Source organism: Vulpes vulpes, chromosome 7 (genome assembly GCF_048418805.1).
Source record: "Vulpes vulpes isolate BD-2025 chromosome 7, VulVul3, whole genome shotgun sequence".
NCBI lineage: Eukaryota > Metazoa > Chordata > Mammalia > Carnivora > Canidae > Vulpes > Vulpes vulpes.
The window spans coordinates 17,088,956-17,116,388 of NC_132786.1; the positions used below are offsets into that span (position 1 = coordinate 17,088,956).

Sequence of the window (27,433 nt, forward strand, 5' to 3'; positions counted from 1 at the left end):
TCATCCTGGGAGCCCCGTGTCCAGCCTGGGGGCCCACTGGAGGCCAGGATGCAGGGAGAGCCAGTGTTCGATGCCAGACAGGTGGAGCCCAGAGGATTGGGCGGTGAGGTCGCCCTCGCCGAAGAAGACCATGGGCTGCAGAGACCAGCACGGACACCTGGAAGTGATGTTTGGTGGCCGTGTGGGCGCCCTGTGGCCCGGTCCGGGTGACACATAAAACCTTCCAGCCTGGGTGAGGATACAGTGACTAGTTCCCCACCAGGACAGGCTTGGCGGCGGGCCTGGCGCGCAGTAAGCCCTCGGTGCGGCTGGCTGGCCTCCGGACGCCGCCTTGTTCACCTCTTGGGACGCTCCACCCGCAGGAGGCCAGTCTGATACTTCTTCTCTGGTTTTGTTAACCTGGGAAAGACAGGTCCCGGCTAAGGATGTCCGGGCAGGACGCGTGTTCGGGACCATGAAGGGTGATCCTGTTCCTCCGGGTAGACAGAGGAGGGAAGACCCGTGTGCGTGCGCATGTGCGTACCCCAGTACATAGGGGGTCTGCACACACGTCCGTATGCCGGGGAACAACATAGCCTAATTATTCTTTTCTGCGAACCGCACTGAGGTTAAAACCGCTCTCTTCACGCTTCATTCCCAAAAAGTATGCGGCTTGTTCTCCAGGCACCTGCCGTGCGGCCAGCGCCACAGGCAGAGGCTGCGGTGCCCCGTCTGGGTTGGCAGGCGCTCTTCTCGGTGCCCCTTTAGATGTTGTAAGCCCAGTGTTTGGGCCTGCCCTGGGGTTCCCCACTGACAACACCCCGGGCCCCCACCTCTCGGTGAGTTTTCCGGGGAGCTCAGTGGCAGGGAGACCCTCCACGTGTCACTGGGAAGGGGTCCTACATGCGACGCACTGACATATTTTCCCAAGGACGTGTACCGGGAAAGGCCACCTCACCTTCCTGTAAACCCAGCAAAACAAGGACATTTCTCGACTTTGCCCGCTTGCCCTGTGGGTCCCTAAGCCTGTCACGCGGACATCACGGTGTCTCACGCCATTGTGGAACAGTCAGGCCAGGCCTGGGGGCTAATTATTTACGGACCCCGGGTGGTCACAGGAGCCTGCATGCTTGAGCTTCCTCCTCGTCTGTGGCCACCGCAATGCCTGTGTGCCAGAGCCGTGTTTCCTTTGGATTCCGCAGACAATCGGGACGCCGACCTCAGTTTGGATGATAGTAGGGCAACTTGTTCCTGCACAGGGAATGCCTGTCTCGGGAGGGTGATTCCCATCGGTGGTGGCGCCGTAGTGGCGGCGCTCGGAGGGAAGGTGGCCCGGCGTGGGCCTGCCTGTCATGCGGGTACGGTTCTGTGCGTTGTTGGATTCGTTTGGCCAAAACGTGGTAAGGGGATTTGCGTCGGCGCTCATGAATAATGTAGTTCTCTCATTGTCTTTTATTCATTCATTCATTCATTCATTCATTCATTTCTGTAAATTTATTTTTTATTGGTGTTCAGTTTGCCAACATATAGGTTGTTCTCTCATTTTCTAGGCCAGACAAGGCTTTGAGGTCAGAGCGAAGCAGGCCTCACCAGTGGGGACCTGTTCCTTCCTTTGCGGGTTTCTGGAAGAGTTCGTAGAATTGGTACCATTTCTTCCTCAGACGTTTCGGGAAGTGAAGCCCTTCGGCTTGGATTTGTATGTCTGTCTTTAGAGTAGGAAGGTTTTAACTAAAATGAGCTTCTCTAAAGATAAAGGGCCATAAGGCTTTCCTTCTTTTTTTTTTTTTTTTTTTTTTGAGGTAGCTTTGGGAATTTATGTCATTGCCTGAACGTTGATTTTACTATTCCCTTCTTACCCACTTTACCATTTGTAGGATTTGTGGTGACATCTCCTCTCTCCTGATGTAGGATTGTGTAGACTCTTTTTTTTTTTTTAATCAATGTGACTAGAAGTTGATACATTTTATTGATCTCAAGAAATAGCTTTTGGTCTTTTTGCCTTTCTCTGTTATTTTGAGTTTCCAATTTCATTGAATTCTACTCTGATTTTTATTTTCTTCTGATAACTTTGGGGTTAATTTCCTCATGTTCTCTAGTTTCTCAGGATGATTTGTGCTTTCTCTAACTCAGGGGTTTTAGTGTACATTTTCCTCCAAGTCCTGCTTAATTCACAAATTTTGACATTAAATGTCATTTCATTATCCTTTGGCTCAGAGATCTTTGTTGCTGTTGTTATTGTTCTTCTTCTTTCTTCTTTCTTCTTTCTTCTTTCTTCTTCCCAAGAGTTATGAAGACATACATTCTTTTGTTGAAGATTTCCCAGGGATCTTTCTGTTACTCACTTCTCCTTAGTTATACTGTGGTCAGAGATTATGCCTTGAATTCTTTTAGATTTCTTGAGAAAGAGGGGCACGTGGGTGGCTCGGTTAAGCTGCTGAACTGATTCTTGAGAATTCTATCATCCCTGTCCAATTTTGTGGCTGTTGGATGCTGTGGGTTTTTAAAATTTATTTTAATTTTTTAATTTGTTATTTTTTTCGATGGTGTGTTTCATGAATGCCAATGAGGCCACCCTGGCCGAGGATGCTCATAGGTCTTCTATGCCCTAATGGACTTTATGCCCAAATATTCTACCAATTTTTGAGAGAATGAGGTTGAAATCTCCCGTTGTACCCATAGACAGAATTTTGTGCGGTTCTACCAATTTTTCCTTCATGTATTTTGGCAATTCATTATTAGGTGCATAATAAATGTTTAGGATGAGGATGTCCTCTTGGTAAGTTGAAACCTTTGTCCCCTTTATTACTATGGAAAGAGCTGCTTTTCCCAGGTAATGTCCTTGGCTCTGCAGTATACTTTACATGATATTATATAGGTAATCCTGCTCCCTTTATATATTTTTCATCATTTTACTTTTAACTTATTTATATATTTTTACCTAAGGTGGGTTTCTCATAAGCAAAACGCAATTGGACCAATATACAATTGGGCCTTGCCTTCTTATCCAACTTATAAATCTCTGCTTTTTAAATTGAGCTGTTCAGACCATTTATAAGTAATATGATTATTGATGCATTGGATTTTAATCTTTTATCTTGCTCTCTCCTATTTGTCATGTCTGCCCATCTGTTCTTTGTGGTTTTTTCCCTCTTTTTCTGCCTGCTTTGGATTAATTTTTTTGTTATTCTATTAAAATATATAACAGCATTTAATGTTCCATGTATAATGAGTATTGATTACTTTATTAATAGTAGTAATTCATTTGTCTCTCTTTCTCTCCCTCTTTTTTTCCCTTCCTCTTTTTGTTAGCTGCATTCTTTGTTGTATTATTACTTTAGGTTTCAAGTTTTTATATAAATTCGATGGCTAACATATAGCTATTATTACTTTCAAGGGTAGTATTTAGTGATCCATCACTTACACATAATGCTCAGTGCTCATCACAGGTGCCCTCCTTAATACCCACTCCCTCTCTCCCCTCGCCTCAGCAACTGTCAGCGTGTTCTCTGTAGCTAAGAATCTGTTTCCTGGTTTGTGTCTCTCTCTTTTCTCTCCCTGTGTTCATCTCTTTCATTTCTTAAATTCCATACATGAGTGAAATTATATGGTGTTTGTCTTTCTCTGACTGACTTATTTCACTTAGCATAATACGCTCTAGCTCCAACCAGGATGTTGCAAATGGCAAGATTTCATTCTTTTTTGATGGCCAAGTGGTATTCCATTGTATATATAGACCACATCTTTTTTGTTTTTGTTTTTACGTTTGTTTTTATTAAAATTCGATTTTCCACCATATAGTATAACATCCAGTGGTTGTCCAACCAAGTGCCCTCCTCAGTCACCCAGTTACCCCATCCCCCCACCCACCTCCCCTTCTGCAACTCTTTGTTTGTTTCCCAGAGTTAGGAATCTCTCACGGTTTGTCTCCCTCTCTAATTTTTCTCCCTCAGTTCCCCTCCTTTTCCTTATAATCCCTTTCACTATTTCTTATATTCCACATATGAGTGAAACCATATGATGATTGTCTTTCTGCAGTTGACTTTTTCACTCATCATAATACCTTCCAGTTCCTGGAGGGTATTATGCTGAGTGCAGTAAGTCAATCGGAGAAGGACAAACCGTGTATGTCCTCATTCATTTGGGGAATATAAATAATAGTGAAAGGGAATATAAAGAAAGGGAGAAGAAATGTGTGGGAAATATCAGGAAGGGAGACAGAACATAAAGACTCCTAACTCGGGGAACGAACTAGGGGTGGTGGAAGGGGAGGAGTGCGTGGGGTGGGGTGAATGTGTGACGGGCACTGAGGGGGACACTTGACGGGATGAGCACTGGGTGTTATTCTGTATATTGGTAAACTGAACACCAATAAAAATTTATTTAATAAATAATAAAAAAATAAAGGAAAAACATACCTTCCAGTTCCATCCACATCGAAGAAAATGGTGGGTATTTGTCCTTTTTTTCTTTGTATTTGTCCTTTCTGATGGCAGAGTAATATTCCATTGTATACATATACATTCTTTATCCATTCATCTGTTGAAGAACATCTCGGCTCCTTCCACAGTGTGGCTATTGTGGACATTGCTGCTGTAAACATTGGGGTGCAGGTGTCCCAGCGTTTCACCACATCTGTATATTTGGGGTAAATCCCCAGCAGTGCACTTGCTGGGCCGTAGGGTAGCTGTATTTTTAACTTCTTGTGGAGCCTCCACACAGTTTTCCAGAGTGGCTGCACCAGTTCACGTTCCCACCAACAGTGCAGGAGGGTCCCCCTTTCTCCACATCCTCTCCAACGTGTGTTGTTTCCTGTCTTGTTAATTTTCACCATTCTCACTGGGGTGAGAACACATCTTTATCCTTGCACATTGATAAATTTTTAGGCTCTCTTGGTAGTTTGGCTATTGTTGATGATGCTGCTATAAACATCAGGGGGCATATACCCCTTCGAATCAGTATTTTTGTATCTTTTGGGTAAATACCTAGTAGTGCATTTGCTGGATCTTAGGGTAGTTCTATTTTAACTCTTTGTGGAAACTCCATACTGTTTTCCAGAGTGGCTGTACCAGTTTTCATTCGCACCAGCAATGAAAGAGGGTTCTCCTTTCTTTACCTACTCACCGACACTTGGTGCTTCTTGTGTTGTTAATTTTGGCCATTTTGACAGGTGTGAGATGATGTCTCATCATGGTTTGATTTGTATTTCCCTGATGATGAGTGATGTTGAATATCTTGTCATGTGTCTGTTGGCCATCTGTGTGGCTTATTTGGAAAAATGTCTATTCGTGTCTTCTGCCTATTTCCTAGCTGGATTATTTGTGGTTTTGGGTGTTGAGTTTGATAAGTTCTCTATAGATTTTGGATCCTAACCCTTTATCAGATATGTCATTTGTAATCCTCTTGTCCCATTCTGTAGGCTGCCTTTTCGTTTCATTGATTGTTTCCTTCATTGTGCGGAAGATTTTTATCTTGATGAAATCCCAATAGTTCACTTTCAGCTTTGTTTCCCTTTCCTCTGGAGACATGTCTAGGAAGAAATTACTATGGCCAATATCAGGGAGGTTACTCTGTGTGTCTTCTGGGATTTTTATGGTTTCGAATTTCTTTTGAATAAATTAATTGGTCTGTAGTATGTAAGAAAGTGGTCCAGTTTCATTCTTCTGCATGTGGCTGTCCAGTTTTCCTTACACCATTTGTTGAAGAGGCAGTCTTTTTTTTTCCATCGGATATTGTCTCTTGCTTTGTTAAGATTAGTTGACCGTAGAGTTGAGGATCCATTTCTGGGCTCTCAATTCTGTTCCGCTGATCTGTGTGTCTGTTTTTGTGCCAGTACCATAGTGTGTGGATCACAGCTTTGTAATACAGCTTGAAGTCCAGAATCGTGATGCCTCCCACTTTGCTTTCTTTTTCAAGATTGCTTTAGCTATTTGGGCTTTTTTGTGGTTCCATACAAATTTGGGGATTGTTTGTTCTAGCTCTGTGAAAAGGGCTGGAGGCATTTTGATCCGAATTACATGACATGTGTGGATTGCTTTGGGTAGTATAGATATTTTAACCGTATGTGTTCTTCAAATCCATGAGCATGGAATCTTTTCCATTCTTTGGTGTTCGCTTCAATTTCTTACCTGAGCGTTCTATAGCTTTAGGAGTATAGACCTTCTACCTCTTTGGTTAGGTTTATTGCTGGGGGCGGGCCTTCTGTGGCAGGTCTGCGGGGGGCATGGCCGGAGCTTGCCCGGCCCCTGACCCAGAGCGTGACCCGAAGCCCTCAGGGCATGGCGGCAGGAGGAGCTGGGCCTGGATGCTGGACCCGACCCGACCCGACCCAGCTGCCGCCGCAGCCAGCACAGGCAGAGTTTGGGCCTCCCCACGGAGCCCGCATGCGTGTGGAACATGGTCTGCTTCTCCCAGCGGGGCTGCTCTCCCCACATCCAGACAAGAGACCTGTGGTCAGAGCAGATGTAAACATAACATGGCTCAAGCAATAAATACTGTGTCCATCTCGGTCTGCCGGGCACAAGGGTCAATAAACCTCCAGAGACCGTGGAGACCAAGCCAACACGCTCACCCTCGGGTCTCACTGCCACAGGGACCCTGCTAAGGCGGGGTGTGTCTGGGTGACCATGTGCAGGCGCACTCACGGGGCTCCCGCGTCCTGCACACAGACGCGTCTCCTCGGAGCTGGGCTCAAGCGGATGGGACGTAGGTTTTAAACACACCCAACACCCTCGGAGCACTAAAGAACAGAGGGTCGTCATCCTCAGCTGCCTGGCGATGACCTTGACAGGGCGGCTGGCAGTGTGTGGGGGTTCATGCTGAAGTTCCAGAGATGGAAACATAATCTCTGAGACGACGCGGTGCTGGACAGATGGGCGGACAGATGGACAGCAGGTCACACCTCGCCAGTCACCTGGACAGCTCAGCAGCACAAACCATCCGGAATGAAAAAAACGGAAAAAGAGGCCAAAATGAAAAAGGATCATCAGTGAGCTGTGGGACATCAAGATCCACACACGGGTAAACCGGGGTCCCTGAAAGAAGGGGGGATGTGTGAGGAGCATTCGAGGGCTTTCTCCCCCAGATGATCAAACCATAAACCCACCGATGCAGGAAGCCCAAAATCCATGAGGAAAACCTCATGGAGGCACATCAGAGTCGAACTGCTTGAAGCCGGCGATGAAGAGAAAATCTTAAAAGCAGTCAGAGGAAACAGACATCTTCCCCGTTGCGTACGGAGGACCAGAGCGGCGTCCTTGGACAGCACGACCCAGTGACTCACAGGCCTGTAAGGAATGGGTGAAAAGAATTTCCAAAGATAAAGGCAAAATGAAGACCCTTCTCAGAAACTCAGAGACGGAGCGGGTTCCTCGCCGGCTGGCTGCCCTCCTCCCTGCAGAGCACCCACCGCAGACCCGCTGGCGACCCGCACAGGCTGCATCCCACCTTCTCTCTTCTAAAGGGAACAGCTCGTTTGCCCAAACATAAATGGCAACAATGCAGAATAGAGTTTATAACAACAAGTGGAACACACACAGCAGCAACCTCACACAGGCCAGGAAGGGAGGTGCGTGAGGAGCCGCGTCCGCGAGATCCTCGGATGACATCCAGGAACCTGCCGCAGACCCCGGAGCAGCCAGCCCAGTGCCAGAGCCAACGGTGCACACTCATGAGCCAGCAGAGGTGTGAGGACAGAGTCACAGAACGCACCCCCTACACCCACAGAATGGCAGGAAAAGTAAAACCACGACACAGAACAGATGGGACAAACCAAACCTGGGCCGACGGCAAAGCACAGCAAACGCAGACGGTCGGATTCAAGGGAGAAAAGACAAACCCAGCCCGTTAGAGAAAAAGACATGAACCCCTTGGGGGAAAAGAAAGGGGGATGGAAAAGACATGCTTCCCAGCAATAATCAAAGGAAAGCTGGAACGGCTATGCTCACGCAGGACGTTAGGTCTCCAGGGAACGAGGGGCATTTCTTCATGAAAATAGAGCTAATTAGGGGAGCATGGGTGGCTCAGTAGGTTGAGCATCTGACTCTTGGTTTTAGCTCTCCCTCTGCTCCTCTCCGGGCTCACACGCACACACAGGCTCTGTCTCTAAAAAAACAGAATGGGACTGCTGGGTGGCTCAGTGGTTGAGTGCCTGCCTTTGGCCCAGGGCATGATCCTGGAGGCCCAGGATCAAATCCCGCGTTGGGCTCCCTGCAGGGAGCCTGCTTCTCCCTCTGCCTGTGTCTCTGCCTCTCTCTCTCTCTCTGTGTGTCTCTCATGAATGAATATAATCTTTTTTTTAAAAGCCCTGATTTTATAGACATATATATAATAGCCCTATTTTTAAAAACTGAACCTGTACATAAAAACTTCCAGGGGCGCCTGGGCAGCTCAGTCTGTTAAGCGTCTGCCTTCCACTCAGGTCGTGATCTCAGGGTGCTGGGAGGGAGCCCCCAGTTGGGTTCCCCACTCAGTGGGGAGCATGCTTCTCCTTTTCCAGCCTACTTGTGCTCTCTCACGCTCTGTCTCTCTCTTTCTCTCTCTCTCTCTCTCTCTCAAATACATAAATTTTCTTAAGAATTGTTTAAAAGTTTCAGAAAGAAAATCTCCAGAAAGTGGAACAGGAGGAAACATGCCCAAACTCTTCCAGGAGACCAGCCTGACCAAGATTCCACATGAAGACGACATAAGGAAAGAAAGCCATAGAACAGCATCCTTCAGAAACATAACAGGAAGACATCTAAAACAAATTTTAGCCCACATGCACACACTCACACAAGGACGCCTGCACACATATACGTGAACAAGCGTGTCCATATGCACATGTGTATGTGCACAACTGCATACGCACACGGTCTCATGCATGTGTGCAATGCACTCGCAGATATCCATACACACGTGCATGCCCCCCCCCACACACACAGCTACATGGACATGTCCCACCATGTCCCACTGCAGCCGACACAATCACGTGTCCTCATGAAAGAGCCAAGTAGTGAATAAAAAGGGACACATCTTATACACCAGCAAACCTGAGAACCTAGAAGAAATGAATAAATCCCTATGAACACTCAACCTACCAAGACCGAATCATAAAGAAACAGAAAATCTGCAGACATTTCTAGTACAGAGACTGAAGCAGTGATCAAAAGCCCCCGACACAGAAAAGCCCAGGACCGGATGGCTTCACTAGTGACCTCTGCCAAACGTTTGAAGATCACCAATACTTCTTAAGCTCTAAGAAAGCTCCCAAATTCACTCTATGGGGCTAGCATTACCCTGAACCTAAAACCACTGGACCTGACCAGAAAAGACGAGGATCTTTTACTAATACCAATACCCCCAATGATCACAGATGCAGAAATCCCCCCAAACAAACATGAGCAAGCCACTTCCAACAGTACATTAAAGGGATTGGACACCACAACCAAGTGGGATTTGTTCCCAGGATGCTAGGGTGGTTCGATATCCACAAATCGATTGATGTGATGCATCGCTTTAACCGAAGAAAGGGTAGAAATACATGAGCGTCTCAGCAGATGCACAACAAGCATTTGACAGGACGCAACATCCCTTCGGGATAAAAACTCCCCACACGGCAGGTGCAGAGGGCACGTTTCTCGACACAGTGAGGGCCAGGGATGCCAAGCCCACGGCACACATTGGCCCCGACAGTGAGAACAGGAAAGCTTCCCCTGCAGGGTCAGGAGTGGACAGGGAGGCCACTCCCATCCAACAGCATAAGTGCCAGCCTCAGCAACCAGGCACGGAAAGAAAATCACACACTATCTCTCTCTGCAAATGGCTTAATATCTACAGAAAACCCTAAAGATGCCACCAAGAACCTGTCAGAACTAATAACTGAATTCAGCAAATTCAGGATGTGAAATTAACACGCAGAAATCTGTGGTGTTTCTGCACACAAACAATGAATGCTCAGAAAAGCGGAGAAAATAACTGTATTTACAACTGCATCAAAGGGAATAAAATACCCAGGAATAAATTCAATGAACAAAAACAGGAAGGCAAATCTGATGACTTGAGAGGTGTTTGGAACATGTCCTGTCCCCAGAGCAGGCCCAGCAGATGTCCACCACGTGAGCCCCGAGTGGGGTGCCGATGGAAAGGGATGGTGACATCGCAGCTGGGGTGCAAGCCCGGGAGGCCCCGCCTGGGCCCAGGTGAGCCCGATGTATCCTGAGCTGATGAAGAAAGAAGGGGACAGGACAGCGAGCCCCCGCACCACACATTTCATGCCGAGAACAAGACCCAGACCATGCATCCCGGGGACAGCCTCTCTGCCCTCCACCCTGCGGTCAGGGGAGGCCCACATCTGTCGCCCCCACCCCGAGCAGAAGTGGGCCAGCCAGCACACCCCGCCCTCACTCTGAGGTTGCCACGGTCCACACGAGAGGACACTGAGAAGTGGGCTGCACGCAGAGTCACACGCCACGTAAGTAAACTGGCTGAAGCCAGGGAGAAGACATCTGCCAACCGTGTACCCGCGGAAGGACAAGCTAAGACTCTACAGACTCCTGTCACCCGGGGGGCGGGGGCTGTTGTAAGCGACCCAAGCAGGGGCGGGGGTTGGCGGTAGGCTGGTGGCACTGCTGACCACTGAGTCACTGAGGGAACACGTCCCCTCCGGGACCAGGAAAGACAGATCCGGACAGTGGGGGGAGGGCACACCCCTCACATCAGCAGCCTGTCCTCAGAGAGCCCCGGGGGCCAGTGAATCCTCATCCAGAAGCTTCCTCGTAGAGGGGCAGGGGAAAGGCGCAGGCCCCGGAAAGCTCAGAGCAGCACCCAGAAAGCCCCGGGCCACCAGGCACCCCGGCTTCGGACAAAACACACGTTCTGACCCTTATATGGGAGGCCGTGTCCGTGAGCCCCACACGCCACACGGAACTCGTCAGCCTGACTCCTCCATCATGCTTCCCCAAAACCACAGGTGTCAGGTAGGGAGGAGGCCCCGGAGGCCGGCCTCAGCTGCTCCCCAGGGCACAAGGCCAGCACCCCCGCATCCAGGCTGCCAGGGCACCTATGGCCCGGCAGCACCCACAACGGACAGAGAGCCGATCCCCCCTACTTCATCCTCAGGAAAGACCCAGCAGCCTTCCCCACACGGGTCCCGCAGAGCCCCGGCCCGGGACACCAGCGGGTGCCCCAGGAGAAAGGCCTCCAGCACCAGCCCAGTCGGACCAAGCGGTGAACTCCCAACTGGGCATCTCAAGATCCCAACCAGCCTCCAGGACACTCTGGGTGGAGGGCGGGGGGCAGTGTCCAAGGGCCGCATGCCGCCGCCCCCGCGGCCCAGTGCTCTCCTCCTGACTCGGTCCCAAAACTACAGCCAGGCACAGCCCGTGTGACAGCCACCCACTCCAACTGCGGGTCAAGGGCGAATGCTGGCGCCCAGCGCTCTGCAGCCCACAGGATACCCTCCCCCAGCCCTGCACGCACGTGGGACATCCTCAGGACTCCACTGTACAAGGCACGCTGGCCCGGGGACCGCTCCTCCCCCTCCTTCATCACAGGGACATCCGTCCACTCTTTCTACCAAGTTCTTTCCCTGGGTGAAGAGTTCTCAGTCTGCGAACTCCCTCCCCCCAGCCATCTGCCCAGGACCCCTCTGCGTCCAGAGGCAGGCTGGCTGGGCCGGGCGACGGGGCTGTACGTCAAACTTGCTGAAGAGCTCGTTGAGGAGCTTGACCAACTCCTGCGCGGTGCACTGTGACGCCAAGCCCGTGAAGCCCACGATGTCCGCGAAGAGGATGCTGCAAGAGAAACGCACCAGGCTGCCTCCTCCACAGGTATGCGGTTCCCAGAGCGGCCTTGTGAGCACCCCAAAATAAACCTCCCTGGTTATTCCGCGGGCCAGCCAGGGAGGGAAGGGTCTATCCTGTTTGACAGGTGGCAGCAGCAGCGGCTGGGGAAGCAGGGGTGGCCCTCGCCACCACGGGGGGCGTCAGAGCTCCTGCTGACCCCCCAGGACACGGGCAGGGCACAGCTCCACAGCCACCAGACCTGCCCCCAGCCCCAGATGGCCCTCCTCAGCTCTTGCGGCCCCAGCAGGCTGACAGGTGACAGAGGGACAGCCCTGGAGCCCCGCTGCGGACCCCCGCGCCTCGTGGACGGGCCACCTCGGTCCTGCAGCGGGACAGGGCCTCACCTCGCGGGACGGAAGTCTGCCACATGAGCGTCCGCTTACTACGGAACGGGGCGGGTCTAAACAACGGCGCCCGCCACCTGCACAGCCTCCTCCCCGGACGCCACAGTGTGAGGCACACGGCCGCACCGAGCTGCTGTCACCGCCATTTATGCTGGATACCGAATTCCTGCCTGTTTCGTTCCTCCCTGAACACATCACACCAGCCCCCACCTCCACCATCCCCGGTGAAAAATCCCACGCTGGTCTTGCTGGCCATCACTTCTGTCCCACTCCTCTCCTAATCTCTGGCCCTTACGGTTCAACGACCACGTGGGGGGCTTCGTGCGGGTCCTGACACGGCTTCTGCAATGTGTACGTTACTGTTTTCCATGAAATTTCAGACCTTTTGAGTCCTACTTTTTCAAAGACTCTCTCCCTCTCCTCCTTTCCTCTCCTCTGAGACTCATCCTGGGGGTGCTGTCGCAGCAGCCGGCGTCCCTCGAGACCCCCAGCCTCTGTTCTCTCTCCATCCATCAGGCTCCATGATCTCACGTGGCTGTCTTCAAGTTCCCCGAGTCTTTCCACAACCTGCTCAGATCTGCTCAATGTGGAACCCCCACCCCAACCCTCTAGTGAACTTTTTATTTTGGTCACTGTATTTTTCAAAGCTGGAATTTCTGTTTGGTTGGTTTTTTATAATCTCGACCTTTTTATTGGTATGGTCTACTTGACGAGAAGTCTTTCTCATGCTCTCCTTTATTTAGACACAATTTGTTCTTTGAGAGTATTTCAAATAGGTGATTTAGGGGCGCCTGGGGGACTCAGGGGGTCAAGCATCTACCTTCGACTCAGATCATGATCCCGAGATCGTGGGATGGAGCCCTGTGCCCTGGGTCGGGCTCCCTGCTCAGCAGGGGAGTCTGCTTCTCTCTCTCCTTCTGCCCCTCCCGCTGCTCATGTTCTCTCTGTTTCTCTTTCTCAAATAAATAAATAAAATCTTTAAAAATGTATGTATGTGACTTAAAGTTTTGTCTAGAAGTCCAACGTGTGGGCTCCCTCTGGGACTGCATTTTCATTCCCATGTGAGCTATACATTCATGCTTTCTTGCACGCTGCATATATTTTCACAGGAAATCAGATAATACACTGTGGCAACTCTGAAAATCAGAACCCCACCCCCACCCCAGGATTGAAGTTGTTCTTGTTGCTGTTTGTGTTGTTATTTGTTCAGTGACTTTTCTGACAAACTCTGTAAAGTCTGTTTCCCCTCTCATATGGGGCCATTAAAGTCTGTGGTTGGTTAAGCTAGTGGTCAGCTAATGACCAGACAGAAATTTCCTCCCATTCCTCAAGCCAGTAAGTCTCTCAGTCTTTGATGATGGACACTCAGCCAGGCAGATTCCAACTGTCTCAGTCTGCTCTTCCTGCTTGCACACATCCTCAAGGTCAGCCTCAAGACCTAAGGACAGCCCAGGGTCATCATGGTCTTTTCTGAACATGCACGTCACCCGACCTGTGTGCAGGATCTTCTGATTCCCAGAAACATTCCCAGAGCCTTTCAAAGCACCTGACAGACATCTCACTCCCTAGTTTTAAGTTTTTAGTGCCCTACTGCTTGCCTCAGCTGTTACCATTGCCTCTGACAGCTATGATGTTAAACACTTGCCACTGATTGTTCTTAACAAATGTCCCAGGGCAAAAGCTGTTCCAACTGAGTGTTGAGTCAGGTCAAATAAAGACAAGCCTGTGAGCAAGGTTTCCCAGGGAATTCCCAGGCAGTCAAATGATGACAGTTCTCTGAGAGTTTTTCAAAGTCCTGACCCCATTCTGTCCCCTCAGGTGGCTGTCAGTGGACAGGTTTTCACTGTAATAGCAGCTGCTGGTTTTCAACGCTATCATGGAGCTAAAGACAGTGAAACAGGGTAAGTTAGAACTCTACAAAGCTTGCTGTTTTTTACCAAGATCCAGCTGTTTTTCATAAATAAACACTCTTGGATTCTTGCAAGGCTTTGCTTAATTTCCAGTGTTCTGACAATGTTGACTCAGTTTTTGTCAGTATTGTCATTGTTTCTATGGAGTTGAGGATTTTCAGATGTCTTTACTCCACCGTTCCTGATGACATCAGCCTATTAGTTCTGAATGGTGTACTGACTCAGGATTCTAATCCTGGATGATGGGGAACCAGAGAGTGACTCTAATGAGGATGGTGAGGAAGACAGTGAGCTGATCACATCTGGGCTCTACAAAGCCACCTTTGACGCTGTTGAAGCGTGGCCAGGGAGCCATGGTGGAGCTGGTGCCATCAGGGACAGGGAGCCGGCCTCAGCTCCCTCTCCTATCTCAGCATCGTCACACGTGCACCTGCTAGGAATGAGGCATCCGCCGGGGGATGTGGGCGGAGATTTTTCACATCAGAGGGAAATGGTGACTTTCCACACCTGTGTCTGTTGTCTCAAGTCAGAAAAGAGGGGGGAGGCACATGGGCACCACACACCATGCTCACCTCCACCCGCTGCCCCAGGAAGTTCTTGACATCTGATGCCTGCCCTGTCATGTGCAGACACTCCACACCCCTCCCCCTGGGCACTCCCTGGATTGTTCTGGTGATCTGGTCTCATCAGGGGGCTGGGTCACTGTGCCACCTCCTTACCCACTGAGGAGAGGCAGTGGGTGAATGGGAAGTCTAGGTGGATATCAGCATCAGCCAATCCCAGGCTGCCCCAGCCCCACCACTCACTGGCTCCACCTCCAAGTGGAGGTGACAGTGCCTGGGCTGCCTGGGCTGGAATGCTGGCCCCACACACTGGGGCCTTAACCCCACTGGGCTCAGTATCCTCCACAGGAGGACAGCACTAGTCCTCAGCAAGAGGCACAGCAGTGGGAGTGAGCATGCTCACCAGACAGCGGCTAGCCACACTGGCTCGCACACAGGGATGGCTGGGGCCCTGATGAGGAGGGGCCGGCGGCAACAGCAGTCCTTCGCTCAGCCTAGACAGACAACCACCAGCTTGCAGAGACTCAGTCCACAGCACTCAACACAAACAGAGGGAGTTTTTATCCTGTTGTGTCTGCAAAGGCCCAGTGGCAGGTAGGCATGACACCAACCAGAAGGACCAGCAAAGAATATCAGGGGTGGAGGGTGCTTCCGGGCCTCAACCACCATCACCAGCCTGAGTGACGCTTACATAAAGGGCAATATTCAGCTAGTCTAAGTACTTTATTTTTTTTAAGATTTTATTTACTTATTCATGAGAGACACAGAGAGAGAGAGAGGCAGAGACACAGGCAGAGGGAGAAGCAGGCTCCATGTGGGGACCCCGATGTAGGACTCGATCCCGGGACTCTGGGATCACGCCCTGAGCCATAGGCAGACGCTCAACCTCTGAGCCACCCAGGCGTCCCTAGTCTAAGTACTTTAAAAGGGAATGTATGATGTAGTAGAATAAAATTCTTTGTGATAGGATTTGTAAAAACAAGCAAACCTCAGAGCATGTCTGGGGCAAGCTGCTTCGTCACCTGTAAAACGGGAACAATCCCTACCTCCTGGGGCTGCCATGAGAGGAACGGGGGAGGAAGAGGATGCCTACCCCAGGCCCTGGCACCAAGTGGAATATTGCTCAGCTGTTATCCTGACATGGGCCAAGATCCAGCTCAAATGCCACCACCCAAACCAGTTCAGAGACAGAGTGCCAACCCTCTCCGGCCCACACAGGACATGGGAGATGAGGAACAGCGGGAAAGAGCAGCTGTGACACCTATCACCCAAGAGTTCGCCACCCCCCCTCCATGGGACCTGCTTCCAAGCCTGCAGGTGCTCACCTGGGCCTCCTGACGCACACCCGCTCCCTCCTCCCCTCACATTGAGGCCTTCCACCCCCACCTGCCCAAGGCCTCCCACCTCTGCCACTACCTGCGCTGCACACTTACTCCTCACCTCCTGCATCACCTCCACCTCCACCAGCGCCTCCCATTTCCATCACGGTCACTTCCATTATCTCTCACCCTTACGCTCACCACCTCCTCTGCAACCTCCCACATCACCTCCCATCTCAATCCCCTCCTCACCAACCCTCACAGCCCCCATATCCATCACCTCCACTTCCATCACTTCCCACAATCACCCTCACTGTCTCCATTATGCCCACCCCGGCAATCACCTCCACCACTTCAACATCCACCTCCTCCACCTTCCTCCTCCTCCTCCTCCACCTTCCTCCTCCTCCTCCTCCTCCACCTCTTCCCCCTCCTCTTTCTCCATCCCTTCTCCCCCTTCTCCACCTCCACTCCTCCTCCTCCTCCTCCTCCATCTGTACTGCCTCCCCTCCACTCCTCCACTTCTTCCACCTCCTTCTCTACTCCTCCTCCTTCTCTTCCACCTCTTCGCCTCCTCCTCCACCACTTCCACCACTTCGCCCTCCCCCCCTCCCCCCCTCCTCTGCCGTCTCCACCTCCACTGCCTCCATCTCCACCTCCATCATCTTCATCTGAGCTCCCCAAGGCCCAGCACCCGGGCCGGGTGCATCAGCCCTACCTCACATTGTCATGCCACTGGATGTAAATCTTGTGGAAAATCCTTTGGGGGGGGGGCTTCAGGAAGTCCTCCTTCATCTCCATGGCAACATTCCGGGGCAGAAGGCTCATAAGCAGCCGCTCCTGGACAGGAGAGACAGGTCTGTGTGATGCAGCAGGACTCCCCTGCGAGTCCTCGATCACCCCACCGAGGTGGTGCTGAGGAGCTGCCCTGCACAAGGGGCTGCAGACCCTCCTCACGGGCAGCAGGTGGCCTGGTGCTACAGACCGTGCCTGGCCCCTCGGCCCCTGCAGCCTGTGCCCAGGCCTGGAGTGGCATTACACAGGAAACTCGCTCCCAGAGCACTGGCAAGGGGCCTGCATCACCTCCACGACACCCGGGCCACCACAACAACCTTCACCCACCGTCCACCCACCCGTGTGCCCCCGCTTCACCGAGCAGAGGTCACAGGGAGGAAACGCCACCGGCCCCAACCAGGATGGCCAGGCCTCCGCATCCCACTGCCTAACACGGCCCCGAGAGGAACCTCCAGATGGGCCGTAAAACCCGCCCCCCCTGGACAGACGGGAGTCCCGTGACCTCACAGAGATCGGTACACAACGTCGCATTTCCCCCCAGTCCTATCTTCCGATTTCTTCCTTCTCTCTGGGGATCAGATGTTTTCTTCCCTCTCAGAGAATAGAATAAACATCTAGGCTTTTCCAGAGGTGCCCTGCTGCACAGGAGACTCCATCCCTCTTCCGGGGACTCAGTTTCCCCACCTGCCTCATTCTGCCTCTCCTCTTCCCAGGGATCCTCACCCGCCGCCAAGCCCCCTGGCCCGTGACCACAGCTGGCCACACCTGCATCTGAGGCCCTCCCCTCAGGGCCTCTCACTCCCCTTCCCAGCCTGCTTCGGGAAGCAAAGAGATTACATTGAAATCCGAGTAGACTGAGGAAGGAAGCCTGCTCAGAAGAGCAAACACGGCAGAGACTGGGCAAGGGAAGCCGCTCCCTCACTCCATCCCTCCAGTGCCAGGCTCTGCTCTGGGCCCCCTGCCCTCAGCTGCAGCCTGTCCCATCAACGCAGCAGCTCTAGTGAAGCCCTCGACCCCTGGCATCCCCCAGCCCACAGCAGGCATCGGGTGGCCTCCTGGACCACAGCCCCATTCCGTGAGGCCACGTCCCACGTGATGACCTCAGGAAGATGATGAGAGCGGCACAGTGACAAGAGTCTCCCGGAACCCAGGGGGCCTCTGGGAGATGGCCTCGGAGGCCTGGGGCAGGGGTGTGAGGGCTTCAGCAGTCTGCTCTGGATTCCACAGAGCACGTCACAGGCCTAACTCATGGAGCCCACACCCCTCAGGAGCCTCCCCAGGTCATGCGTCTCCACGTAAACCGCAGAGGGGAAGGCCAGCCAAGCGCCGCTAGATGCTGCGTGGAGCCAAGCAGACAGACGAGGCCAACCTGAGTCCCAGGCCTGGAGCCTGTGCCCGGAGCCATGTGGCCCGAGTGAGGCCTGGCTCTGCCCTGAGACCCACCCCCACGGCAGCCAAATGGACAGACTGCAGTGCCACGGCGGGACCTCACGCTACTGCCATGGCCTGTGACCACTCTCAGCACTGGGACCCCTGGGAGAGAGGCTCTGAGTGCTGGGGAGCACACGGACGCCATGCATGGACACGTCCAGGCTGACATGTGAGGGGCAGCCCCAGCGCACGGGTGTGGGAGCTGCTGTGTGACTGGTGCCTGGCCAGTAGACCCCGACCCCTGCCTTGGCCGGGGGGCCTCTGGGGTGAGGCTGAGACACAGGCAGAGGGTACCAGACTGTGCGGGCGGTGGAGGGAGCTTGGGCAGGGCCTCACCCAGGCCACCTCGCGGACAGGCCAAGGGCAGCATGAACAACACGAACACACCTGGAAGCTGCTGGAAATGCCTTGAGGCACGAGGCCGGGACATGACAGAATGCTGCCCCAGAACACACATGGGGCTTCACGCTCTCCTAGGAAGACCCAGCTCACAGGGCCCATGACCCTGGGCTGCCTGGGCTGCCGAGCTGCGGTTAGGGGCTCGGGGGTGGCTCCTGCACCAGTGTGCCCCGCACGGAGGGTCCCTGGAGAAGTGCACGGTGGCCTGGCCTTGCATCGCACCTCTGCCCTGTCTGAATTCCATCACACCAGACAGGGAGACAGGCGCACAGCGTCCTCAGCAGGTGCTCTGTGAGGAGGTCATTGCCCCCCAGACCCTGCTCCCCCTTTGCCTGCCACACCTCCAATTCCCACTGCTCAGGGCTCAGGTCTTAAATCCCTCACCTGCACCTACAAATACGCTACATCAGATCAAACAAGGGAGGCTGCCCCCCACCACCCGCCGTGCCCAGCACACCCTCCTCCCCGTTCAGTATTCTCCTAATGCCCTGGAACCCCTCCCTCTCCAAGGACCCCAGCTAAGGGCACACCTCCAGGACCTGGTCTCTCCATCCCGTCAGCTGCCCTGCACCGTGGAGTTAGGACAGGGAAACTGAGTCAGCCATAGACCACAGGAGAGCACCATGCTGGGAATGCTGGGGAGTGGCATCTGGTGCTGGAAGTGAGGCCAGGGCAGAGCTGGCCGCTGTTCCCACATCCCTTCGTCACCACTAGCACAACCGTTTAGCCCCTTACTTTCATCTGGGGCTCAGAGACCTAAGATAAACACCCCGTTATCCAGCCTGCTCTTGCAGCTAGATGTGGCCCAGGAGACAGGGGGTGAAAGGTCATGTGAGAGCTTCTGGAATGGCTCTTAAAGACAGCCTATTCTTCCCTTTGTCCCTCTGTTGCTGGGGACATGGTCTTGATGTCCAGCCCTCTACCTACCATCTTGATTCACGAGGACGAGGGCCACACACCAGCAGTGGCAGACCAGTGAAGAGATGGAGACTGGGCTGGAAGGGCTGCATGGATCAGCCCTGCCACCTCAGCCATAAAGAGGCTCCCTGGAACCCGCACACGAAGGGGAAAGAGTGCTCACACTTGCAAAAGCCACTGTCATATGAAATTCCTAAGGACAGGCTGTGGCTGTACTTCTGACCAGGGGCTCAGCATCAGCTGCGCCCACGATATTAGGGATGGTACCTAAAGCCGACACACAGAACCAAGAGTAAAAGCACACAACTTTCCCATAGGGAGCAAAGCGCCATCTGGCAAGATCAAGCACCCATCCCCTATTAAAAACAGCAAAACCTGGAACAAAGTAGTTTTCTGACATCATAAAGATATTACCTGCAATCCACGTCCAATCTCAGACCCAGCCCGAAAGCCCCAAGCAGCAGTAAACACTGCATCAGGAGCCGACAAGCCTGATGTGTTCTGACCAGCAAAATAAAACACAAAGCCAGAAATCCAAAGGACAAACTCATGAACGTGGATCCTACAAAGTCTCCCAGCATCCTACAAACACCAAAACGTGACTTAAGGTAAATGTATTAGGGACGCCTGGGTGGCTCAGTGGTTGAGCGTCTGCCTTCCACCCGGGGTGTGACCCTGGGGTCCTGGGATCAAGTCCTGCATCGGGCGGGCTCCCTGCAAGGAGCCTGCTTCTCCCTCTGCCTCTGTCTCTGCCTCTCTCTGTGTCTCTCATGAATAAATACACAAATAAAATCTTAAAAAAAGAAAAATCACGCAGCACAAGAGAACCAGAACAATCTCAACAAATGAATAAAGACAATCAATAGACAGCAACAGCACGATTAACAGAATAATCACCATATGTAACGAGATTCTAAAGCAGCTATTGTAAGAATCATTTGATAAACAGCCACAAACACACCTGAAAAAAATGAAAGAAGAAAAAGGAACTCCAGCAAAGAGATAAAAGATACAAAAGAGACTCAAATACAAATGTTGGAGCTGAAAAAAAAATGAAATAAAAAGCTCGACAGGTGGCAGAGAACAGAGGAGAGCCTAGTGACCTTGCAGGCGGAATGACAGAGATTGCCCACACGGATAAAACAGAGCAGAGACTGGGGAGGAAATCCCAAAAATACAGTGACCCGTGGGACCGTAACAAAAGATCCCACATTCATGTCCACGGAGTCACCAAAGAAGGGTAAGAAAATGGCTAGAAAATTTCAGAGAATTAGTGGATAAAAAGACCCCAAATTTGACAAAAGACCTAAATCTCCACACTCAGGAAACTGGAAAGACCCCAGTGTAGACAAACCGAAGAAATCCACACCAGGACACAACACAGTCAAACCTCAGAAACGTCACGACAGCGGACGAGGCCAGAGAGCAACGGGGGAGTAACGGTGCCTCTCCCATGAGAAACACGGTTTGAATCACCACAGATTTCTCATCGGGGATCGTGGAGGCCATGAGACGGTGGCTGGCTTTTCGAGTGCAAGAGAAAAGAACTGTCTACCCAGAGCCCTTCGGGAATGAAAGAAATCAAGAGGGAAAAGTAGCAGGCCTTGTCACCAACAGACCTGCCCCAAGAGAAAGACCTGTAACCAGAAAGAAAAGGAGAAAAGGAAGCATCTGGGCATAGGGGAGGAAGAAGTGACATAACATAAACAAAAATATCCATGAATAAAGTTGACTTCCCTTCTCTGCTATGTGCTGGTTGACGCAAGCCATACAGCACTGCCTGGTGTGGCTCAAATGTATGCAGAAGAAATATTTAAGACTGTGTTGTCGCAGGTGAGGCTGAAGGCCACGGAGGTGGGGTTTCTGCACTTCGCCCTATCCGGTAACATGTCGACAACAGTAGAATGTGACATTACGTGTCTTTAGTATAAAACCTCAAGCAGCACTGAGAAAGATACGCACTCATGGGCACAATGATATATCAAAGCTGAATTCTAAAAACGCGTTCGACTAACACAGAGGAAAGCAGGAAAAAGAAACAAAACATAAAATGACAGGTTGATGCTCTGACAATAATTACATGAAAGACAAGCGTTCTAAACATACAAAAGAGAGACATCGGCAGAGTGATTTTTAACAAGTATGACCCAGGGACGCCCAGGTGGCTCAGCGGTTGAGCATCTGCCTTTGGCTCAGGGCGTGATCCCAGGGTCCTGGGATCGAGTCTTGCATCAGGCTCCCCAGGGGGAGCCTGCTTCTCCCTCTGCCTGTGTCTCTGCATCTGTGTGTGTGTCTCTCTCATGAATAAGTAAACTCTTTTTTAAAAAAATTTTTGAGAAGAAAAATAAATGATAGAAAATCTGGACAAAGATTAGCAATGATACAGAGCACTCGAGAAGACCATCAGCCAACAGTATGTCAACAACAGGTATAAAACACCTCGCCCAAGAAGTGCAGAAAACACGTTGTCTTCAAGCACCCATAGAACTCACACCAAGACAGGCCATATCCTGGGCCATGACACAAACTTCAGCGTATTTACAAGAATTCAAATTCTAGAGCATGGTCTTTGAAAATCACGGACTCAAACTAAAAATCGGTAGCAGAAAACAGCAGAAAAATCTCCAAGTATTGAGAAACTAAGCAAAACGATTCTAAGCAATCCAGGAGTTGAAAGGAGATGTCAAAGGAAAGTTTTAAAAATACACAGAACCGAATGAAAGTGAGAATACCACACACCAATATCGGTGGCGCGCAGCTCTGAAAGGGAAATCTATGAGACTATTTGCTCATACTAAAAAAGAGAAAGTTGTCAAATAATCTAAGTTTCCATTTAAATAATCTGCAAAAAGAAGAACAAAGTAAAGCAAATTTAGAGGAGGGAAGAGCATAATAAATACAAGTAAAAAATCAAAGAAACTGAAAACAGGAAAAAAAAAAAAACCAAAATCAATGAAACAAAAATGTGATCCTTTAAATATAGCAAATAAAATATGCAATCCTCTAGCAAAACGAGTGAGAGAGACTGATATGACATAATTAACAAAATCAGGAAGGAAACGTTATCATTACAGACCCTGCAGAAACCGAAAAGATAAAGGGAACAGTAGTAACACTTCACACATGAATTTGACCATTTCAAAGATACGGACAAGCTTCTCAAAAAAGCACAAGCCACTACAACTCACGCAGTAAGATATAAATACTGTGAATAAGACATCTGAATAGCTCTGTAACCTATTAAGTAAACTGAATTCTTAATTGTAAAATTCATATACCAATAAAAAATAAAGAAATTAAGAAATAAAAAAAAAATAAAATTCATATAGAAGAAATCTCCAGATCCTGATGGTTTTACTAGATATGCCTGCCAAGCACTGAAGAAAATTTAACACCAATTCTACCTAAAATTTTCCAGAAAATATCAGCCTTAGCAAGACTTTTCTAGATATGTCTCCTCATGTGAGTGAAGCAAAAGCAAAAATAAATTATTGGGGCTGTACGAAATAAAAAGCTTTTAAACAGCAAAGGAAATAATTAACAAAATGAAAAAGAAATGAAACCTACTGAATGGGAGAAGGTATCTGCAAATGGTAGATTCAATAAGCGGTTAGTATCCAAGATATATAAAGAACCTAGACAACTCCACATCAGAAACCCAAATTATGCAATTAAAAAACGGGCAGAAAATCTGAATATGCTTTTCTCAAAAAAAGACATCCAGATGGCCAACAGGTGCATGAAAAGATGCTCAACATCATTAATCCTCTGGGGAATGCAAGTCAAAACCACAAAGAGATACCACCTTACCCCAGGGAACACACCCCAACTCCTTATATAAAGTCAATATTATCTGATACCAAAACTGGATCAAGACAAAAAGTAAACTTTGTCAGGGAGATCCCTGGGTGGCCCAGCGGTTTAGCGCCTGCCTTCGGCCCAGGGCGTGACCCTGGAGACCCGGGATCGAGTCCCCCGTTGGGCTCCCTGCATGGAGCCTGCTTCTCCCTCTGCCTGGGTCTCTGCCTCTTTCTCTCTCTCATGACTAAATAAATAAGATTAAAAAAAAAAAAAAAAGAAAACTTTGTCAGCTCTGCTTCCACAGTGTCCAGGCAATCATGGGGATGACAACACATGGGGTAGCAGCAGCCCCTGCAGAGCCCCACACGTGGCACATGGATGCGCCAAGGCGTCCAGACAAAACCCGCTCCCCGCTCAGCGCCAGGAAGGGCCTGGGGGTGACCGCCCAGGAGCACAGCGCCAGGAGCAGGGGCCACTCCCCACCTGTGTGTGCAACTTGCACGTCGGCGACTCTGGAGAGTCACCCTGCGCCCACATCCCCGGGACAAGCGGGAGCGGGAATGGCGCCTTCCCTGGACGCCCACATGGCTCATGGGTGACACCAGGCCCGGAGACGACGGTCACTGCTAAGTCAACATTTAGGTGGCCACAGGCTTTCCGAGCCCTCTATTTGCTTCTCGAATCAGTTTCGATCCTGGAAACTGTGCGGGAACTGGTGCATCTCAAGAGTTTTCAAATCTCCTGCTAGTGACGAATCCTGAGTGTTTCCCTTGTGTCTGCTTTTAGCACGGCTCTATCTGCCACCGAGCCTTCCGTCCCTAACACCCGCCTTATGCCCATTCTTTCTTCTTGATCAGCTGCTCTAAGGCTTTCCCGTTTCGAAGACCTAAGGTTGGGCGTCTTTGTTCTGGAAGTGAAAGACCCTCCAAGTCCCTTTGGAGTATCTGACCCCCGGGGCCCGCAAGCCCTCGCCGTGTGCCAGGCCTACTCCCGTGTGACAGACCCGACCCCCAGGCCCCAACAGAGAAGACATGGCAGGTCAAAGTCCAGACTCGCCCGCTCTTGGGCCAGCCAGAGATGCATGGACATGACCCTCACCCTCCTGTTCCAAAAGCACCGTGTGAACCACCAAGAGAAATGACTGAAAGGTCTGAAATATGGAACTATTGAATTTTTACACCAAGAGAAGGCGAGAGAAACAACGTGGGGACACGGGGACCACCCCGGAGGCGACACCGGCCTCTCCACGGTGAGCGGCCCGTTCGCACCCACGGGGGCAGAGCGTGGGCCAGGAGGGGTCAAACACATATGCCACAAAGAAATACGAAGGGCAGCCGTGTGGAGAGAGGCCCTCCCACGTCAGTGAGGGCCAGGAGGCACAGCAAGGCCCGCCGGGAAGTGGAGGATGGACAAAGAAGACCAGACTCCTCTCCGGGACGCACGCCGGGCCCCCGACCACCAGGCCCGCCTCAGCCGGCCCCCATGACTGGCGGGCCCCGGGCCCCCGCTCAGAGGCCACCGCTACCGGAGCCACACCCGATCGCGGATAACTTCGAAGGAGAACATGGAACACGGCGTAACCCGGAGGCCCCCCGGAGCCAGGGCGAGGCGCGAAGTCGCATCTGCTCTCCCGACGACACCGCTGAGGCCTGCTCCCAGGTGATGAACAAGGATGCCCGGGAGGAGTCACGTTTTCAAAACACGGAGTCTAAACCTCGGGGCCGAGAACACAAAGTCCCACGCGCACGCCGGGGAGGAAGGCACAGCGGCCTCAAGTTACATTCAAAGCACCGGTGGATCCGTCCGTGGGAAAATGAAGAAAATCTAACTATCCAGACCCAGAGTGACAACACGGTAACAGCAGTCACCGGGCTGACGGGTCGGGGTGACATCTGCCATCTTACAGAGTTGCTGCGCCCACACGCTGGCCCTGAGCCTCCCGGTGTCTGGGCTCCCCCCTCTGTGGGATGAACCCTTGCTGGCGGAGCTGCCAGGAGCACACAGAGTGGCCCCGTGATGGTAGGAGTGCATGTGACCGCTGGCCCCTGGGGCCGGGGCCGGGGGTGCGGTGAGAGAGCAGGCCTGGGAGTCTGCATGCACGTGCGGTCCACGCCGCGGCCACCACTGCAGCATCGCACGCGGCCGACCCCAAGCTCGGGGACCCAACAGGCCCAGAGCCTCACGTGGTCGTCGGGAAAGGCAGCCACGGGAAGAGGAGATGAAGACAGACACACACCGAGCACGGAAAGAAAGACATCCGAAAGGAAACGCAGAGGAGATGGAAGTCAGGAGGAAGAGCAAAGGAAAATTCAGAAGAGAAAGACACAGCGGCGGCCCCCAGACGTCGCTTCTTCAAGGATGTCGGGGGAAGCATGCAAGGGGGGTTCCACGTGCAAGCGTCTCAAAAACGGCCAAGAGACCCTCAGTTGGCAGGGCTGATGTCGGAGGAGGCGCTCAGGGACCAGCCCCGGGGACTCCGGATCGTACGCACGTGTGTGCATGCACACGCACGCTCAGCCACACACTCGTCTGCACACATGCGCACACACACTCACATCTGCACACGCATCCACACATGTGCAGTTATGCACACATCCACACATATATGCACACACCTGACGTTTGCATGCATATGTTCACGTATCCCCACATACATGTACACACATGCACACACTCACGTACACACTGGCATGCACAGAGTCCACACGAATGCAAATCCACACGCGTAGACATACACAGACATGGACACTTGCACACATGCTCCACATATACACATACACGTGTGTACAGACACAAATGCACACGTTTCCGCACATGTGGCCCACACACATGCATACCACGCATGTGCACGTACGTATGCACACAGACGTGGATCTCCCACAGACAAATCCATCCAGATTCGCACACACAATCTAAGCATACGTACGTCATCTGCTTCTAAACCACAACCTACCTTCACTGTAAACACTAGGTATCGTTAGAGTATCTATAAATAAACACACGCGTGTGCACGTTTTAGAAGGACAGCCCATACCCCACACCCTGCGTCTGCCATAGAGTGGGTTCTCACGTACGGAGCAATCCCACCCGCCACCCCACAGAAACAAGGCTCAGCACCGACACTGCGGGGAATCCTCGCCTGGGGCTCCCAGCCCACCCGGCACCCCTGACGGGGATGAGCCCGGGGACTCCGGGCAGTGCGCACCGGTCCGGCTCGCCGTCTAGGTGGGGGTAGGTGGTCCCGCGGCCCCAGCAGGCTGTGGCAGGGGCTAGGAAGAGGGCCCCCCAGGTTCACAGCCGAGCTGCTGGCCAGGGTTACCGTGACGACCACTGTCATGGGGACACCCTTGGGTCTGCGGAGCTTTACCCTCTGGCAAGTGGGTCAGGGCCCACCACACCTGTGCCAGGGGCCGGTCAGGACCTGCCTCACCACCCCACCACCACCCCGGCTCCAAGGGAGTGGATGCCAGCTGGATCCCACCCAACCTCCCCCCCACAGGTGAAACCCCCGCCCCCCGTGCAGGCCTTGGAGCAGCTCAGCCCCTGCAGGGCAACAAACCCACGAGGTGAGCTCTGCAGCTCTCCCTGCCCCCTCCCAGCCATACAGTGTCACCTGGGCACACCGTCTGACCAATGGGGAGACTGAGGCTGGGGCCACAGGAGGTGGCAGGTCCTCCCCCTCCACGTCTACGGAGTCCCCACTGCCGCTGCCCTGTCTCCTCTTGCCTGAGGCCCCTGAGCATCTCCACCCGGAGCTCCGTGCTCCCTGCTGGGTGCTCTCGGCCCTGCACCCCGGGCCCACACTCCACTGTCCGCACCCCCCACCCTGCCCCATGCCCCCAGCTGTGCTCCCCACCCCGTCTCCCCCGCTGGCCCCGTGCCCCTGCAGGTGAGAGCCCCCCGCACCCACCTGCTTCTCGTTCTTGTCCTCCAGCCTCAGCCGGTCTTCAACGTAGCTGCGGGCCTGCAGGAAGGCTTTCCTTTGGGAGCGCTCGGCCGGGACCCTCACGAAGACCCCGTACATGTTCACGCTGAGGAAAAGCAGGGCGTTGGCTCCGAGCTGGAAGGGAGAGAGCACAGGGCACCCTACGCGGGGGCGCGAGCTCGGCGGGGCTCCTCAGCCTCCACACCCAGCCCGTGTCCCCACGGCACTGC

At 52.2% G+C, this 27,433-nt stretch overlaps 1 protein-coding gene across 1 annotated transcript; it reads right to left on the minus strand.

Moving 5' to 3' along the window:
* On the minus strand, positions 1-27,427 carry LOC112912697 (adenylate cyclase type 1-like). The gene is made up of 4 exons (XM_072764929.1): positions 27,189-27,427; positions 16,653-16,774; positions 11,648-11,747; positions 1-135 (listed from the first exon to the last, which is right to left on the minus strand). The coding sequence occupies exons 1-4, from the start codon at positions 27,300-27,302 to the stop codon at positions 1-3; spliced, it is 471 nt and encodes a 156-aa protein (XP_072621030.1). The 5' UTR covers positions 27,303-27,427.
* Positions 27,428-27,433: the final 6 nt, after the last annotated feature.